Genomic DNA, 17,552 nt, shown 5'->3' on the forward strand with positions numbered 1-17,552 from the left:
AGGAGACCCCGGCTGCTCCCAGGTAGGTGCCGTGGGGCCAGCGGGTGCCCGGCTCTGCCCCCCATGTCCCTGGCTGCCATCCTAAACCTTTGGCCTGGGGGAGGGGGGGGCAGCTTTTAATTCCACCGAGGTGTTTGGAGCTAGCTGGGAATCCTGGGGGGAGCTCGGGGAGGGTGCAAAAGGATGCGCTGTGCCCCCGTGCAGCTGGTTTCCCCCCCCCCCCCCCCCCCCAGGATGGGAAGGAGGAGGCAGGGAAGGGGGTGTCCGTCCCGGGGCTGGCGGCGATGCCCCGAGTCCCCCTGCCCTGCCCGAGCGTCCCCGGGGCTGGCACGGGGCCGTGGGCACGGGGCCGTGGTGGGGGCAGGCTGCGAGGTCCCCCTGCACCCCCCCCCCCCTTTTTGTGATGGGGACGAGCTTTTTGGCCGCTTCCACATCCTAAAGCAGCCTCGAGGGTGGGCAGCGAGCGAGAGCTGCCCGGAGAGGGGTCGGTCCGTGCCTCTTGGAGAGGTGGCACGGGGTCCTTCGCGTTCGGGGCCGGATCCTCTCCCGGCACCGCAGAGGGGACCCCGCTGTGGCATAACGGGGTCCGGCTGCCCCTACCCGGGGTGTGGGGGGCGGGGGGGTGGGAAGAAGCTTCTCCTCCCGTGGGTGCAGCGGGATTAGCGGTGCTTACTCACCTCCCCGGGGACGCAGCAGATTAGGGCCGGCGGCAGCGGCCGGCCGGGCTGCGGGAGCCGTGCGGGGCCAGCTCCTGGGGGGGGCGTTTGTGCCCCCAACGGCCAGCCCGGGCCTGGAGGGGAACGGCGGCTGCCAGAGCAGTTGGGCTGTGGCCCTAATTCCCAGAAAGCTGCTCGTGTGGGAGTGAGTGTCCTCCCGTGCCCTCCGCTCCGCCGCAGCCTCCAGACTCCTGAAGGTTTTGACGTTTTTTTTAAGCACCGGGCGCAGATTAGCGAAAGCTCTCCACGCTCGCTCGCTCTCGGCCGTCCGGGGAGGGTGGTGGTGGTGGTGGTTTGAGGGGGGGGGGGGGGGGGGAAGCGGGCAGCCTTCCTCTGCCTGCGCCCGCGTCTTCCTCACCTGCGCCGTGGTGGAGGCAGGTAGGTGCGTGCCGGGCTCCCTGCCGGGGCTGCGGGAGGAGGAGGAGAAGGAGGGGATGGAGGAGGAGGAAGAGGAGGAGGAGGAAGGGCAGGGGCTCCAAGGGCGCCGGGGCAGAGCTGGAGGGGGGCCCCGGGCAAGCTTTTTTTGGGGGGGGGGGGAGGGGGGGATGTCGAGGGTGTTTTGCATGAGAAAAAGGCTGGATTTCAGCTGGATTTTGGTTTTGGGGCTGGTGGGGCTGGGGGCTGCGGAGCCCTTCCCCAGGGGGCTGCGGGGCCCTGGGGTGCTCGGATGCAGCAGGGGCAGGGCAGGGGATGTGGGCACCCCCCCGAGCTCCTCTGCTCATCCGTGCACAGAGGGGGCTGCGGCGTTCTCCTTGGCTCCAGGACCCCCGTCCCCCAGCACCCACCATGCTGGGACCCCCCCCCCGCCCCGGAACCCCCCAGCCCTCGTGGCCTGCCCCTGCCCGCGTCCCGCCACGGTGCCAGGGGACGCTGCGGGGACGGGGTCCCCCCTCCCGGCGTCCTCCCAGCATCGCCCCATCCTCCCGCGCGGCGCGGGGCAGGGATGCCAAGGTTTCTAATTCGGGCGCTTCCGGCCTCCTGCTGCGTGCTTTGGGCCAGCGCTCGGCTCGGGGGTGTTCACAGGCCCTCTGCTCGCCCCCCGATTTAAGGCAAAAAAAACGGGGGGATCGGGGCCGTGCCGCGCCGGGGGCCGGCTGGGGCTGAGCTCCCCCCTCGGGGGTTTCTCTCCGAGCAAAGCCTGAGCTGGCAGAGCTCGAGCTTGGCCTGGCAGGGTCCCAGCGGTGGGCTCGGACCCCCCCCCCACAGCACCCTGGGGACCCTCTGCGGGTCGTGCCGGGGCAGGCAGGGATTGGAGGGACCCCCCCAGGGATTGGGGACAGCCCCACAGCCGGGGTGCTGGGGTGCAGGGACGGAGCAGCACCCGGGGAAGATGCTGGGATGCTTCCCAGAGAGGGGTGGAAATGTTCTCCCGCCCCCCCCCAGCATCTCCCTGCTCGTTGTGCCAGGTTTCCCGGCCCCCTCCCCGGCACTGGGGGCTCTCCGTCCCGGCTTGGTGCACCAATCCTGCTCCGTGCCTGACCCCTTTTCCGTCAGTCCCGTGGCACCGTCGCAATGCCCCCGATCCCCGCAGGCATCCCGTGCCCCATCTGCCCTATCCAGGGCGATGCAGACCCCTTTTGGGGTCCGTCCCCGGTGCCATCTCGGCCCCGCAGCACCTCTGCCCACCCCCCCGTAGGCTCTCTCCCCCCGTGGGACCGCGAGCAGCCCCGGCCCTGCTGCTGCCTGCCCCGGGGAGGGAAGGGAGGGCAGAGAGAGCTTCTCTTTCAGCACCTTCTCATCCCGGCGAGGCGCGGGCTCGCCCACACCCCGAGCCTCGGCTCATCCCCTCCCTGTTCCTGGCACCCAGCGGGAGCTGCGAGCCCGGCCGGGCTCCCACGGGGACAAAACGGGATCCTCTGTGGTTACCCCAGACCGGGGAGGGACAGGGGCTGGCGGGCGACCGCCAGCGTCGCGAAGAGCCCCCCAGGCTGTCTCCCCGTTCCCCCGGCATTCCCCCGCAGCCCTGCGGCAGGGGTTAACGCGCGGCTCCTGGCTCGCAGCGGGGCCGGGGCGCACGGCAGCTGCTGAGCCGGAACGAAGCCGCGCTCCGATGGCAATCACGCTGCTGCTCGGCTCACGCGGCCGTGGCCTGCCTTCACCCCGCGCCCCCGGCCCCGGCAGCCCCCGGGCACGCCGCGTGCACCGTGCCGAGCCGCGCCGAGCCGTGCCGAGCCGGGGGAGGCTGTGCGGAGTGGCTGCAGTTTATGTAACGCGTGCGAGCTGTGCGCAGGGTGTCCCTGGGACAAGGCACGTTACATAAACCCCGCCGGCGCTGCCAGCCCCGTGGGTTCCCTCATCCGGAGCCCAAAAATGGGGTCCTCGCCTGGGGACCCCCCCCGGCGTGCTCCCCCCCGGCACCCGTGGCCGGAGCATCCCCGGGGCATGGCCGGGGCGCACGGACACCCGGCGGGTACGGGGTGGGGGGCGGAACCTGGCTCCTGGCACCCCTCCAGCCTCAGCGTTGGGTGCCCGTGGCTCTGCTTGGGCACCCTCGGGTCCCTCCTGAGCCTCGCAGGGTGGAGGGGAGGCAGAGGAGCGCTGCTGCCTTCATCCATCCTGGGTGGAGGAAGGGTGGCGGCAGGGTGACGAGGCCGCGCGGCAGGACGGGGCGAGCCTGCGGTGTCACAAGGCCAAGCGGTGACAGGGTCGGGGCCGTTTCCTCACCCAGCACCGGGTGCTTCGGGGTCGCCAGCCCCCGTGGGGCAGCCGCGTGATCCTCACCGGGACACGGCCACCCCCCTCCTGCCCCCCCCCCCCCCCCCCCAAGCACCGGGGCTGGGGCTCTTGGCCCGTCTTCCCCGCGCCGTTTCTCCCATCCCGGTTTCGCCCGGAGCGTGCGGCCGGCGTCTTTCATCGGCGGCGGGGCGGCTCGTCCTGGAACAAAGGGCGCTTTCTTCGCGCGGGGCACAGCACACCTGCCCGCCTTGGCACGGCCGCCGGGTGCGCACCGCGCCGCCGCCGCCGCTGCCTGCGCCGGTGCCCGCGGGGCTGGGCGGCACGCCGGCATTCCCGGGCGTCAGCAGCCCCAGCGCCTCGCCTCGCCCTCCCCAGTCGCTGCGGGAGCCCGCGGAGGCTGCACGCTCGCCGAGCGCCGCCGTCGCCTCGTCGTGCCGCCGCTCACCCCAAAAATGCCCGAGGCTGCTTAGAGCCGGGGCTCCGTCCCGCTTGCCGTCGCCGCTTCGTGGGTGCCCCCTCGCCGCCTGTCCCCAGCCGGCAGCTCCCGCTCCAAGGCCGCTAGGAAGGAGGAGCACGGAGATCCCCAGGCCAATGGATCGAAAACTCCAGCTCCAGCCTTCGGAGAAGAACGTCCCCCAGGGCGGCCCGGGCGGCTTTCTGCCTCCTTCAGATCCCGGAGCCAGACCCCTTCAGTCTGTGGGTTTAGGAGTCCCCGGCGTCGCCTCGCCGGGACCCGGTGCCGGTGCCGTGCCGCTGCTGCTCGCCGCCGAGCTGTCACCCCCCTGGTGCCGGGGGGTTGACGTGTCCCCAATGGACCGACCCTGTGCTGAGCCAGGTAGCTAGCCGGGTGCCGCAGGGGTGCTGCCCGCAGCTCCTCGCGCTCTGGCCACCTTCGTCCTGCGGGGTGAAGGGACAGGGGACGAAGGGAGCCCGAGGAGCTTGGGGACGCCGTGCGGTGCTGGCATTGGGGGCGCCGGGAGGGAGCTGTGCTGGGATCACGGTGTGGGGCTGGGGGTGGGGGAGATGGCTCCGGGTGCCCGGTGCCCCGTTCCGGCTCCGTGCCCCCCAGCAGGGGCTTGGGCAGCAGCACGGGACGGGACTTTGCTCTGCTCTGCGCATGGGACGTGACGGGAACGCCGGGGACACACGGTGCTCACGTCCTGCCCCCGGCACAGCCCCGGCTGCCCGTCGAGGTGGTTCCGTCCCACCCCGGAGCCAGCTGGGCTTTTGTAGGGCTGGCTTGGACCCGAGGTGCCCCGGCTCCGTCCCCTCGGCTGCTGGCAGGGGGGTTGCGGAGGGCAGGGGATGGCGTTCGCCCCGTCGGGAAGGGACGGCGCCGCGGCGAGAAACGGCTCCAAAGCGTGCGTGTGTGGCCCGGCTCCCAGGGAAGTGTTAATCCAGCAAATCCCCGCCGGCATTTCTCCCAGGAGGGGCCTCTGGGAGCTGGGAGCTCCCCGCTCGCTGCAAGCCCTCCTGGGAAGCTGCGCCCGGCCCTGGCCGGAGGCGAATACCTGCGCGGGGCAAGGCCTCCCCACGCCGGGTGCCAGCGGGCGGGCGCGCGGCCAGGCTGGGTGCGGAGGGCCGGGGGGGAGGCGCGGGGGTGCGTCCCGGAGGGGTGGAGGGCAGGGGGACACCCCCTTCTCCAGCTGCTTGCCCCCCCCTTGGATTGCTCTCCCTGGAGGATGGCACCCATGGGACCCCCCAGGATGTGAGGATGGAGCTGGGGGGGGGGGGGGGGGGGGGGACATGGAAACCGTGCCTCAGTTTCCCCCGCTGCGTGCGCCTGGCCCGGCAGCTCGTGGGCATGGAGGGGTGGGGGATGCCCTCGCAGCCACCCCCGCCCCTGAGGCCCCTTTTCTCCCCCCGCAGGATCCGGCCGGCCGGGCACGGTGCTGAGCACCACATGAGCGCATGGCCAGCGAGGCGAGGATGGGGGAGGCCGCGCCGCGCTGGAGGAGAGCCCCGGAGGCAGCGCAGGACCTCCGGGGGCTGGAGAGCAGCGGGGTGCCGGGGGTCCTGCCCCGGAGCACGGCCACCGACCCGGCCCTGGGGGGCTACCAGGAGCCCCCCAAGCTGAGCTACAGCCCTGGGCTGGCCACGGACAAGGGCTGCCCCTGGAGGGGCTCCGAGGGTTGCGTGGAGCCGGCCGGCCTCCCGCTGGGCTGCCCCTACCCGCCGGCCCCGCAGCGCCTGCGGGACGCCCTGTGCCTCCCCAAGGACTCCGCCGAGCTGCCGCTGCTGCTGGCGCCCAGGAACGGGCAGCCCAAGGAGCCCCCGCGGTGGGCTGAAGCCGTGCTGGCCCCCCTGGCTCTCTACAGCCACGCGTACCACCGCTACCCCCTGCCCTTCCCGGCCGCGGACACCCAGCGCCCCGGCAAGCCCCGCGGGGATGGGGACCCCCCGGCTTTCCGCAGCTGCCCCTTCCTGGTGGAGGCCAAGCACAGCCCCTTCCTCCTGTCCTCGCTGCTCCCCCCCGGCCCCCCGCCAGAGCCCGGATTTGGTGGCGGGGGGCCGGAGGGTCCCGTGGGCGACGGGCGCTTCGCCGGCACCGACTGGCGCCTGGGTCCCTTCGTGCCGGCCTGGGGGGCGCAGCCCCTCTACCTGGGGGTGCCGCCGAGGTGCAAGGCGGCTCCGGGCGCCTTCGATGAGAGCTGCGGCTCGGGGAGCAAGGTGAGCGAGCGCCCGCGTGGCTCTGGGCTCTGCTCCCCGTCCCGTGGCCTCGCAGGTCCCTTGGGTGGCGGCGGGCTTCAGCCTCGGCTGAACCCGGCCGGGAGCGGCGCGTTGCGGCAGGCGGTGCTGGCACCGTCACCCGGGGGGGGGGGGGGGGGCACCCAGCGCCCGCAGCCCCCGAGTGGGAAACGACGCCGTGCTCGCTCCCACGACTCATCCAAAGGGCAGGGATGAGCCCCAGCCCCCCGAAACTGGGGCGATGCCCCCCGTAATGGGGGGCGAGGGGGGTGCTGCTCGCCTCGCCGGGGGTGGCCCGTGGCGTGCCGCAGGCAGCGGGGCTGAGTCACGGCGGCACGGGGGCGGCGGGAGGCAGAGCAGCCGGCCCCTGGGTGCGCCCGTCGTGGCTCCCCATTCCTTTCCCACGCGTGGGGGGGGGGGGGGGGGGGGGGGGAGGGGGGGACACACACACACGGACACCCCAGGGATGGGGTCACCACCAGCTGGAAAAAGCACGAGGGGTCTGCTCGGCTAAGGAGGGGCCCTGGGGAAACTGAGGCAGGGCCGTGGGGCGCCCCCCAGCTCCGTGTGATGCGGGTCAGGGCGCAGTGGCAGGGATGGGGACCCCCGCTTGGGGGGTCTCCAGCCTTGACAGCCCCCCCTCTGCTTCCCCCCCCCCCCCCCCCAGGAGTTTTACCCGAAGAAGGAGCCCGGCTTCCACCTCCAGGCCGAGGACCAGGAGCAGCTGCCGGGCGAGGGGCAGCCAGGGCACGGCGGAGACGGGGAGGGGGACACGGGGGTCCCAGAGCCGCCGGGTGCCCCGTGGAGGGATGGCAGAGCGGGGGGCCTCCCGGCAGCACCCCCTCCTCACCCTCACACCCCCCCGCTCAGCACCGCACCCCCCCTGCTCCTCCCACAGCCCAGCGTGGCCGCAGGAGGGGTCTGGGTGGGCGCACGGCCCCACGCCCCCCATTTCCCCCAGTGCAAACCCAAAGACAAGCGCCCGGCGTACCAAAGCCTCAAACCCGGCTCGCCGCCGGCACCGGGGGGCGCGGACCCCCGGCTGGACAGGCACCACCCCACGGCCCCCCCGTGCCCACCGGGGGGGGGCTGCGGGGCGCTGGGCCCCTTCGATGCGCCGGGGCCGGATGGTGACAGCACCCTGGGGGGCAACGGGGGCCGGTTTCCCTGCCCGCCCAGCATCCACACCAAGCTGAAGAAGACGTGGCTGACGCGGCACTCGGAGCAGTCGGTGCCAAGGTGCAAAGGGGGCCGGAGGGACGGCCCCGAGGGAGCCGGCGAGGGCAAGCGCTCGGCCAAACGCCCCCACGGCGCTGCCGACGGGCACCGCGGTGCCGCCGAAGGGGCTGGAGCAGCCAAACGGGGAGCCAAGGCCACCGAGCGCCCGGGTGGCACCGAGCACCAGGGTGGCACCGAGCACCTGGGTGGCACCGAGCACCTGGGTGGCACCGGGAGCGGAGGGACCCCGGCGGAGAGGATGGAGCTGGGAGAGGGAGGTAAGGCGGCTGCAGGGGGACTGTCCCCGTCCGTGGTGTCCCCAGCGAGCTGCCAACGCGTGGGGGCTCCCCAGCCAGCTCGGCTTTGCTCCCTGCCCATCTCCAGCCCTATTTTCCAGCCCTACTTTCTGGCCCAGTTTCCAGCGTGCCCGTCCCCTCCCCGTGCGCGGTGCCAGCCCCAAATCCCCACCACCACCCCGTCTCCCCCCCCCAGGCCCCCCAGTCTGTGCCGGCCGGGCTGGCCCGGAGCCGTGGTGCCTGCAGAGCGTGCCCTGCACCGCCCTGCCCAAGAGCATCCCGCGGTGCTGCGCTTGCGCTGCCCGGGCTGCGGGGAGCCCTGGCGATGAAGATGAGGAAGAGGAGCTCGCGGAGAGCACCTGCAGGCTGCTGCGCTTCCGCAGGTGAGCCGGGGAGGGCTCCCGGAGGCCTTTTTGGGGGTTCCCCACGGAGCGTCCACCCCGGTAACCCCGCTTTGGCCCCTCAGGCTCGCCTTTGGGGACGGCGGGGAGCTGAGCGTCGATGGCTTCTGCACCGTGGACGAGGCGGAGGGGGAGACGGCGGCGCTGGAGGCGGCGGAGGGCTGGGGCAGGAGCAGCAGCGGCAGCCTCTGCCTGGCCAAGTACCTGCTGTCGGTGCTGGGGGGCCCCTTCTGCGCCGCCGTCCGCAGGGACAGGGGCGCGTGGCTGGGAGCCCACGGCCAGCCCGGGGGTAAGCGGGCACCCCGGGGGGGGGGGGGGGGGGGGGGGGCTGCGGGTGGTCCCCAAGGGCTCGGGGGGCGGGGGGGGGGGGGGGGAGGCTGAGGGTGGCGTCGTTGCAGGGCTGACGGCTTGGAGGCGCGGGGAAGGAGCCCCCCGGCTCTGCGACGCCTGCCAGCGCCGCTGCTTCAACTCGCACTGGAGCTGCGCCACGTGCGGCTTCCAGCAGTGCCCCGAGTGCCACCGCGGCCGGCAGCAGGAGGACGGGCACGGTACGGGGACACCGGGGTTGGGGGGGGGAAACGGGACCGGCTGCAGGTGCTGCCCCCCCCCCCCCCCTCCGCAGACCCCTCAGGACACGTGGGGGTGTCACTTCGGGGGGCACGCAGGGACGGCCGCGCGCTCTCTCGCAGGGGACCCGGCACGGCCGCGGCGCTGCGCCCCGGGGCCCGACCACGACCCGGCGGCCCTCGTCCCCACGCAGTTCGTCCCCACTCGTGGTGAGCGGCCGTGAGACCCCCCCCGCCCCCCCCCCCCCCCTCGGGACCCCCCCCCAAACCCTTTTCCTGGTCACTTCCCGGGTGCTGACCCCCCCCTCATCTGCCCCCCCCCCCCCCCCCCAAGTCCTGGCCCGGCTCTGGCAGCAGCTGCACGAGGCGCGCGCCAAGTTCGACGTCAAGTGGCACTGTCCCTGCGGGGTTGGGGACGCCGAGCAGGGGCCGGCAGAGCCCCCCGGGGGCAGGCAGGTAGGGGGGGGGAACGGGGGACATGGAGGGCTCGGGGGAGGGGGGGGGGGGGAGCACCCCGACCCCCTGCCACCCGCTGCGGGGTGGGGGTGGGGGGACTGTGCACGGTCCCAGCCCCGAGGAGCAGCGGGGGCCGTGGGGATGCCCCCCCCCCCTCCCCCGGATGGTTTGGTGGCACGGGGGGTGTTTTAGGAGAAGATGGGGAGCGTGGCCCCCCCCCTCGTGCCCAGCACCAACGGCGAAACCACGGCCAGAGCCATCAAGGAAGGTACGGGCGGCACCTGGGGGGGGGGGGCTGCTCCCTGGGGTGGGGGCGCGAGGAAGAGGAGGCAGCCCCGTCCCTCTGCCCCCCCCCCCGTTTCTTGGAGCAGAGAGCCCCGAGGGGGGGCCGCCGTCGCCGCCGGGGCCACCGCCGCCCCCCCGGGGGGCCGTGCAGACAGCCACCCTCTGCGACCTCCTCGCCTCCACCGCCGTCAAGCTGTGCCTGGGGCACAACGGGGTGCGCATGGCCTTCGCCCCCGTCGCGCCCCCTTTGCCCAGCGTGAGTACCGGCACGGGGTGCTGGGGGGGGGGGGGGGGCTAAAACGGGGTGGGCCGGGCGGGGTGACACCCTGTGCCCGCCACCCCCCCCCACCCCCCCCATGCCTCCCCAAATTCCCCAGGACAATCGCCTGACCAGCATCCTGGACAGCATCATCGCCCGCGTGGTGGAGAGGAAGATCCAGGAGAGGCACGCGGGCTGCGAGCTCAGCTGCCCCGGCCCCCCCGGCCCCCCCGGGACCCCCGTTTCCCACTGCATCCTGGCCCCGGGGGGCTGCTGTGGCTGCAGGACCCCGGCCACGCCACCAACTACCGGCTCTTCCAGGAGCACTGGCGGCAGGGCCAGGTGAGCCCCTTGCGGGGGGACGCACGGACACCCCCCGCCCCCCCCCCAGCTTCTCCCCCCTATACTGATCCCTCGCTGTCCCCCCCCCCCCCCCCCCACTCCGACCCCGGCCCCGCAGCCCGTCCTGGTTTCAGGGCTGGAGAAGAGGCTGGACGGGAGGCTGTGGGGGCCCGAATCCTTCCGCCCCCCCGGGGGGGAGCAGGAGGTGGAGGCGGTGAACCTGCGGGCGCAGCAGCGGCGCGTCAGGATGGGCAGCGGGCGCTTTTGGGACGGCTTCGCCGCCAGCGCGAGTAAGCAGCCGGGAGCCGCCGGAGGGTTAGCATCGAGGGGACGGGGACGGAGGGGACGAGGTGGGGGGGGGGGTGGCCCCCCCGGTGCAAGCTGAGGGGGAGCAAACCAACCCCGTGCATCCGTGCCCGGGACGCGCCGCGGGTGGCACGCGGGGGGTGTCCCGGTGCGTGACGCCGTGCCCCCAATCCTGCAGCCTGCCCGGTGCTGGAGCAGGGCGCTGGGGACGTCTTGAAGCTGGAGAGTGGCTTTGGGGACATGCAGCTGTGCCGGTAAGTGGCGGCAGTGCCATCACCGGGGGGGGGGGGGGGGGGGGGGGGGGGGGGCTGCACCCGTGCGTCCTTGGCCCCACCGGTGCACCCTCGCCAGCACCCCGGTGTGCGGGGTGCAGGGATGGATTTGGGGACACGGTGGCGGCCCCGCACGAGGTCCCCAAGCTCGCGGCGTCCCCTCCGTGCCACAGGGCCACCAACCTGAGCTCCAGCCTGCCTCTGCCCGAGTACTGCGGCCCCCACGGGCGCCTCAACCTGGCCTCCTACCTGCGGGGCGAGCGGGGCCGCCGCTGGCTGCGCCCCCGCATGTGCGCGGCGTACGGTGAGCGGGGGAGCTGGGGGGCTTGGGGGTGGGGGGGGGTGGGGGGACACACCGAGCCCCCCCCCCCCCCCCCCACCCCGGCCACGCCGTGCCACCCCCCTGCTCCCCAAATTGCAGGCGTGCATCCCCAGGATGGCAGCATCGGCACCAAAAACCTGACGGTGGAGGCAGCCGACACCATCAGCGTCCTGGTGCACGCCGCGGCGCGGCACGGTAGGGCTGGGGTGTGTGTGTGTGGGGGGGGGTCCCGCCACGGCCCCCACGGCCCCCCCCCCCCCCCCCCGACCTTCTCCTGCACCCACAGAGCCGCTGCTGCGCGCCGAGGAGGACGGCATGGACGAGCTGCTGCAGGAGAGGCTGCGGGGTGCCGGCAGCCGGCCCGGCGCCCTGTGGCACATCTTCCGCGCCGAGGACGCCGGCCGCATCCAGGATTTCCTGCACAAGGTGGACCAAGGGCAACGGGGGGTGGCTGAGGACCCCCCCGGCCTCTACCTGGACCCGGAGCTGCGGCGGCGGCTGCGGGAGGAGTGCGGGGTGAGCGCCTGGACCCTGCTGCAGTGCCTGGGGGACGCGGTGCTGGTCCCCGCCGGGGCTCCGCACCAGGTAAGGCGCTGCCCCAGCTCCTCCTGGGGAAACCGAGGCACCCAGCAGGGCCTGGCCGGTCCCCGACGCCGACGCCGACGCCGTGTGCCCGCAGGTGCAGAACCTCACCAGCACCATCGCCGTGGAGCAGCGGTTCCTGTCCCCGGAGAGCGCCGCCCGCCTCGGGGACCACGGCACCGGTCCCCCGGGGCCGCACGCTGGCTCCGGGCTCAGGTGGGTGATGGCTGGGGACCCGTGGCCGGGGGTCCCCGGGGGGGGGGGGGGGGGCGGTGCGTGGTGCCGAGCCCCCTGTGCGTCCTTGCAGCTGGATGGCATGATCCTGGCCGCCGTGCGGGAGGCCGTGGGCGTCCTGCAGGGCTGCAGGTGAGGCGGCGGCACGTCACCAGGACGCCGGGACAAAGGCAGCGCCGTGCCCGTCCTCACCCGCGCCGCCCGGTGCTGCTTGCTCGGTGCTTCGCCCTGCCAGGAATAAAGAAAGGGTCGGCTGCGCCGCCAGCTCCTGCCTCCGCGTCTCCCTTGGGGCCTCGGGGCAGGGGGGACGGGGCTGGGGGGGCCCTGGGGTGCTGGGGACAGCAGCGGGGGGGGACCCAGCAAGTGGAGCTGAGCACCCTCCAGGGAGAGAAGCCAGCCCAGAGGGCGTCAGGAGGGCAGAGAGCAGCCCTGTCCCTGCCCGCACCGGTGTCTGCAACTCCTCCAGCTGCCTGCCTCCGGGATTTTTCTCCCTTTTTGGCGCTGCTGCAGCTCCCGGGCAGCGCAGAGCTGCGTGCTCGGAGCGTCTGGGTGCAGGGGAACGGCCCTGCTCTGCACCGGGACACCCAGGAGCATCGCCTAGCAAACATTAATGGGGAAAAGGGGGGGCTGGAGCGTGCACAGCACCCCACGGATTGTGCACTGCGTGCCACCCACACCGTGCACCGTGTGCTGTATGCTGCTCCATGCACCGTGCAGTGTACACAACCACGCACCGTGCACCGTGCAGTGTAGGCCACCACGCACCGTGCACCGTGCACTGCATCAGAGCGAGCAGGCCGCACATAATGCACCGTGCAATTAAAAGCGTGCAGTGAGCACCGTGCACTAGATGCCGTGCATTTACAGCTGTGCAATGGGCACTGTGCAACTGGAACCAGGCGACAGGCACCGTGCAAGGGGCACCGTGCAATTAGCACCGTGCAATTAGCACCATGCGATTAGCACCATGCGATTAGCACCGTGCAATTAGCACAGTGCAACGAGCGCTGTGCAATGGTCGCTGCAACGGTCACCATGCAGTGGTCACCGCGCAATTAGCACCGTGCAATTAGCACTGTGAAATTAGCCCTCTGCAATGAGCACCGTGCAACGGTCACCACGCAATGGGTCACTGCAATGGGCACCGTGCGATTAGCACCGTGCAATTAGCACCACGTGGTTAGCGCCGTGCAACGGTCCCCGCGCAACGGTCCCCGTGCGATTAGCCCCGTGCAATCGGCCCCGCGCAATCAACGCCGCGCAACCCGCACCCCCTGCACCCCGCTCCCCTCCCCCTTTAAGGCCAAGCCCCGCCCCTCAGCCTTACGGAGAGTGACGACGGGGTCAGCCAATGCGAGGCGACCCTGCCGGGCACCCCGGCCAATAGGCGGCGAGCGGGGGGGGGGGGCGGGGGCGGCGCGAAGGAGCGCCGGGACGCGGTGAGTCTGGCGCATGCGCGGGGGGCTGCGGGGGCGGGCGGGGGGGGGGGGGGCCGCACCCCGCTCCTTGCACCCCGCGCCCTGCCCCTGCTGCCCCCCCCCCCCCCCCCCCCCCCCCCCCCGCCGTGCCCCGGCCCCTCTCGTGCTGCGCCTGCCGGACCCCGGCCGCTGCCCCGCCGCGCCCCGCCGCCCCCATGAGCCATCCCTGGCCGCACCCTGCGAGCCCCTCGGTCCTTCCCCGTTGCACCCTGCGAGCCCCTCGACCCTTCCCCGTCGCACCCCGGGGTTCCCCTCAAGCCCTCCCCGTTGCAGCCTGGGGCTCCCCTCCACCCTTTCCTGTTGCACCCCGAAACCTCCTCAGACCACCCCCATTGCGCCCTGCGGTTCCCATAACCCAGCCCTAACTGCCCCCTGCGATCCCCTCGACCCCTCCCCATTGCACCCCGCGATCCCCTCGACCCCTCCCCATTGCACCCCGCAATCCCCTCGACCCTTCCCCATTGCACCCTGCGATCCCCTCGACCCTTCCCCATTGCACCCCGCAATCCCCTCGACCCTTCCCCATTGCACCCCGCGATCCCCTCGACCCTTCCCCATTGCACCCCGCAATCCCTTTGACGCCCCCCCCGTTGCACCCTGCGATCCCCTCAGACCACCCCCATTGCGCCCTGCGGTTCCCATAACCCACCCCCAACTGCCCCCTGCAATCCCCTCGACCCCTCCCCATTGCACCCTGCGATCCCCTCGACCCTTCCCCACTGCACCCCGCAATCCCCTCGACCCCTCCCCATTGCACCCTGGGGTCCCCATAACCCACCCCTAATTGCACCCCGCAATCCCTTCGACCCTTCCCCGTTGCTCCCTGCGGACCCCGTAACCCACCCCCAACTGCGCCCTGCCATCCCCTCGCCCCCCCCCGCGACCCCCAGCGACCCCCCCCGCTGCCGTGCCCCCTTCTGCCCCCCCATCTCCCCCCCCCCCCCCCCCCCCGGGCACCCTGCAGCCCAGCAGCCCCCCGTGCGCCCTGCAGCCCAGCTCGCCCCCCTGCCCCCCGCCGTCCCCCGATCCCTTTCCCCCATGCGCCCCGCACCCCGACCACCCCTTCCCCTATAGCCCCCTGCAGTCCAGCACGCCCTGGCCCCCGCAGCCTGGCGATTTTTCCCCATCCTACAGCCCCCCCAGCTCCCCCCCGCTGAGCGAGCCCTTTTTCTACCTCCCCCAGTCCAGCAGACCCCTTTCCCCCCCCGCCATCCCCCAGTCCAGCAGACCCGTTCCCCCCAGCGTCCCCCAGTCGAGCAGACCCTTTCCCCCCTACCCCCTGCAGTCCGGCAAGCCCCTCGCCCTGCTCCGCTTCCCCCGCGTCCTGCAGTCCAGCCAGCCCTTCCCCTACCGCCCCCCCCCGCGCATCCCCAAATCCAGCGAGCTCTTCCCCTGCAGCCCCCCCTGCGCCCCGCAATCCGGCCGGCCCTTCCCCTACTGCGCCCCCCCCTGCCTCCCCCAGTCCAGCAAGCCCTTCCCTTACCGCACCCCCCCGGCCGCCCCCAAGCCCAGCGACCCCTTCCCTTTTTATTTCCCCCCCCACGCCCTGCAGTCGAGCCAGCCCTTCCCCTGCTGCGCCCCGCCGGGCGTCCCGCAGTCCAGCAGCCCCTTCCCCTATCGCACCCCGCCGTGTCCCCCAAAAGCCCCCGAACCCTTCCCATATTACGCCCCCCCGGCCGCCCTGCAGCCCGGCAAGCCCTTCCCCTATTACACCCCCCTGCACGCCCCCCAGTCCAGCAAACCCTTCCCCTACAGCCCCCCCTTCTCCCCGTGCGCCCCGCAGGCTGAGCACCTGTCCCACACCCTGCAGCCCACCGAGACGCGGCACTGGGGGTGCCCGTCCCCCCCCCGGGCTCGGCTGCACGCCTGCCGGGTGCCCCCGCCACCCCAAAACCCCGCAGCCCCTTGAGCGGCTGCCATGGGGGACGCGACGGAGGAGCTGGACGCGGTGCTCAGCGGCCGAGGCTGGGATGTCGGGGGCGCCTACGACGGCACCCCGCAACCCGGCGGCCCCGTCCGGCTGGGGAGCAGCGCCTGCTACGTGGTCCTGGCCGTGCTCTTCAACGACGAGGTGAGGCAGCACCCCCAAAAAATGACCGCCCCCGATCCTGTACGCCCCGTAAAGCCCCCCCCACCACCACCTTTTGCCCCGCAGGACGGGGTGCTGCTGGTGCAGGAGGCGAAAGCGGGGTGCCGCGGGACGTGGTACCTGCCCGCGGGGCGCATGGAGCCCGGCGAGAGCGTGGTGGCGGCGCTGCGCCGCGAGGTGATGGAGGAGACGGGGCTGGAGTGCGAGCCCCTCACCCTGCTGGCGCTGGAGGAGAGGGGGCCCGCCTGGCTCCGCTTCGTCTTCCTCGCCCGCCCCACCGGTGCGTGACGGGGAGGGCGCGGGGAAGAAAAAAAAAAAAAAGAAAAGGGGGGGTGGGGGGTGGGGGGTGGGGATCGGGGAGGGGGCGGCTCGCGTGGCGCAGCCCCCACGGTGGGTGGCGGTGTCCCCTGCCGGCCCCCCGCCCGGGTGTTGGGGGGTCCCCTGTTGTCACGTCACCAGGTCCTGGCATCCCCAAAAAGCCCCAGGATGGGGTATCGGGGTCCCCAAGAAGCCCCATGATGGGGTATTAGGGTCCCAAAGAAGCCCCGCTATGGGGTATCGGGGTCCCCAAGAAGCCCCATGATGGGGTATTAGGGTCCCAAAGAAGCCCCGCTATGGGGTATTAGGGTCCCAAAGAAGCCCCGCTATGGGGTATCGGGGTCCCCAAGAAGCCCCATGATGGGGTATTAGGGTCCCAAAGAAGCCCCGCTATGGGGTATCGGGGTCCCCAAGAAGCCCCATGATGGGGTATTAGGGTCCAAAAGAAGCCCCGCTATGGGGTATCGGGGTCCCCAAGAAGCCCCATGATGGGGTATTAGGGTCCCAAAGAAGCCCCGTGGTGGGGCATTAGGGTTCCCTACAAGCCCCGTGACGGGGCATCAGGGTCCCCTACCAGCCCCATGATGGGGTAACAGGGTCCCCAAGAATCCCTACGATGGGATATTAGGATCCCCAAGAAGCCCCACGTTGGGGTATTAGGGTCCCCAGCCAGTCCTGTGCCAGGACATCAGTGCCACCAGCACCATCACCAGCTTCTGGCATCCCCTAAAAACCCCATGATGGGGGTGTTAGGGGGTACGGGGTATTAGGGCATTATTGATGCCCGGCCATCACCAGGTCCTGGCACACCCCCCCCCCAGAAGCCCCATGATGGGAACCTCAGCCCCATGGCTTGGGGTTGGTGCCCCAGTGCACCCCAAAAAAGCAGGGACTGGCATCCCTGGCCGTCCCCGTGCTGGGACACCAGTGTCCCTGGGTGGCTCCACGCACGGTGGCGCACCGGGGGACCCCCTCCCCCCAACCTCCCCATGCCGGGTCACCGGAGCCCCCCCACCCCACCCCCGTGCCGGGGCACCGCTGTCTCTCCCCCCGCAGGAGGGACCCTGAAGACCCTGGAGGATGCGGACGCCGAGTCCCTGCAGGCCAGGTGGTGGGACGGGGCGCTGTCCTCCCTGCCCCTGCGCGCCCCCGACATCCTGCCCCTGCTGGACCTGGCCGCCCGCTACCGCCGCAGCCCCCCGCACCCCCCCCACGCTGCCGCAGGAGCTGCCCTGCGCCCACCTCTGCTTGAGGCTCCTGGTGACCTTCGCCAGCGGCACCGGGCACCTTTGGGTGCTGCTGAGCACGGCCGGGCCCCCCCCGGCTGCCCGTGGTGGCGTGCGGCACCCATCCTGCCCAAATCCGCCGGGGGCTTCGGCTGCCCGTGCTGCGGCTGCTGGGGGGCTGCCTGCCCCCGGACCCCCCCGTCGGGCCCATGGGGCTGCTGGGGCTGCAGCACCGGGCCGGGGGTCCCGGGGGGGCTGACGGGGTTTGCTTGAATGTTCTGCTGAGCGTCCCGCCCCGCGGCCCCGGGGACGGCCCCCCCGAATTGTGCGACCCCGCTTTCCGCTGGTGGCGAGTGGAGGAGGAGGGCTTGAAGGGCCGCATCCTGCAGCGGCTCCGCACGGCGGGCACGGTGCCCATCCGCAGCTAGCGGCGGGTGAGCCCCAGCACCCAGGGGTGCTGGTCGCAGCGAGTTTTGGGGGGGGTGGAGGGGTGCGGGACCCGCTCCCCGCTGCTCACGCAGATTTGCTTTCCGCAAAGCAGGGCGGCAGCAGCGAGGTGCCGGGGATGGAGCGCGTTTGCCCTCCGGCTGCCAGCCCCAAAATGAGGACGGTGTTTGCGGTGGCGGAAGCGGAGCTGGAACTGCGGGGGGGGGGGGGGGGGGGGCAAAGGAGAGAGCCCCACGCTGCGATGCACGGGGCCGGGGGGTGCTTTGGGGCAGGATACGGCCCCGTGTCCCCCCCTCGTGGGGCAGAGAGCCAGCCCGAGTGGAAATAAAGCGGCCGCTGCTTCCTCGCACCCACCTGGCTCCTTGCTGGGAGTGG

The 17,552-nt window shown here is 72.7% G+C and overlaps 2 protein-coding genes across 2 annotated transcripts; both read left to right on the forward strand.

Annotated features, from left to right (window-relative positions):
* Positions 1-1,044: 1,044 nt before the first annotated feature.
* Positions 1,045-11,883, forward strand: HR (HR lysine demethylase and nuclear receptor corepressor). Its single transcript, XM_040538304.1, is given in 19 exon segments — positions 1,045-1,098; positions 5,262-6,062; positions 6,748-7,576; positions 7,791-7,977; positions 8,061-8,284; positions 8,394-8,543; positions 8,661-8,771; positions 8,896-9,017; positions 9,210-9,285; positions 9,389-9,558; positions 9,680-9,818; positions 9,821-9,903; positions 10,022-10,193; positions 10,388-10,463; positions 10,655-10,785; positions 10,903-10,998; positions 11,090-11,388; positions 11,483-11,601; positions 11,693-11,883. Coding segments are annotated over 18 exon segments (3,756 nt in total). The 5' UTR covers positions 1,045-1,098; positions 5,262-5,303; the 3' UTR covers positions 11,706-11,883.
* Positions 11,884-14,596: 2,713 nt separating this feature from the next.
* Positions 14,597-17,526, forward strand: NUDT18 (nudix hydrolase 18). The gene is given in 5 exon segments (XM_040538314.1): positions 14,597-15,168; positions 15,253-15,466; positions 16,561-16,709; positions 16,711-16,815; positions 16,817-17,526. Coding segments are annotated over 5 exon segments (963 nt in total). The 5' UTR covers positions 14,597-15,015; the 3' UTR covers positions 17,159-17,526.
* The last annotated feature ends 26 nt before the right edge of the window (positions 17,527-17,552 follow it).

This window comes from Cygnus olor, chromosome 27, assembly GCF_009769625.2.
Source record: "Cygnus olor isolate bCygOlo1 chromosome 27, bCygOlo1.pri.v2, whole genome shotgun sequence".
Lineage (NCBI taxonomy): Eukaryota > Metazoa > Chordata > Aves > Anseriformes > Anatidae > Cygnus > Cygnus olor.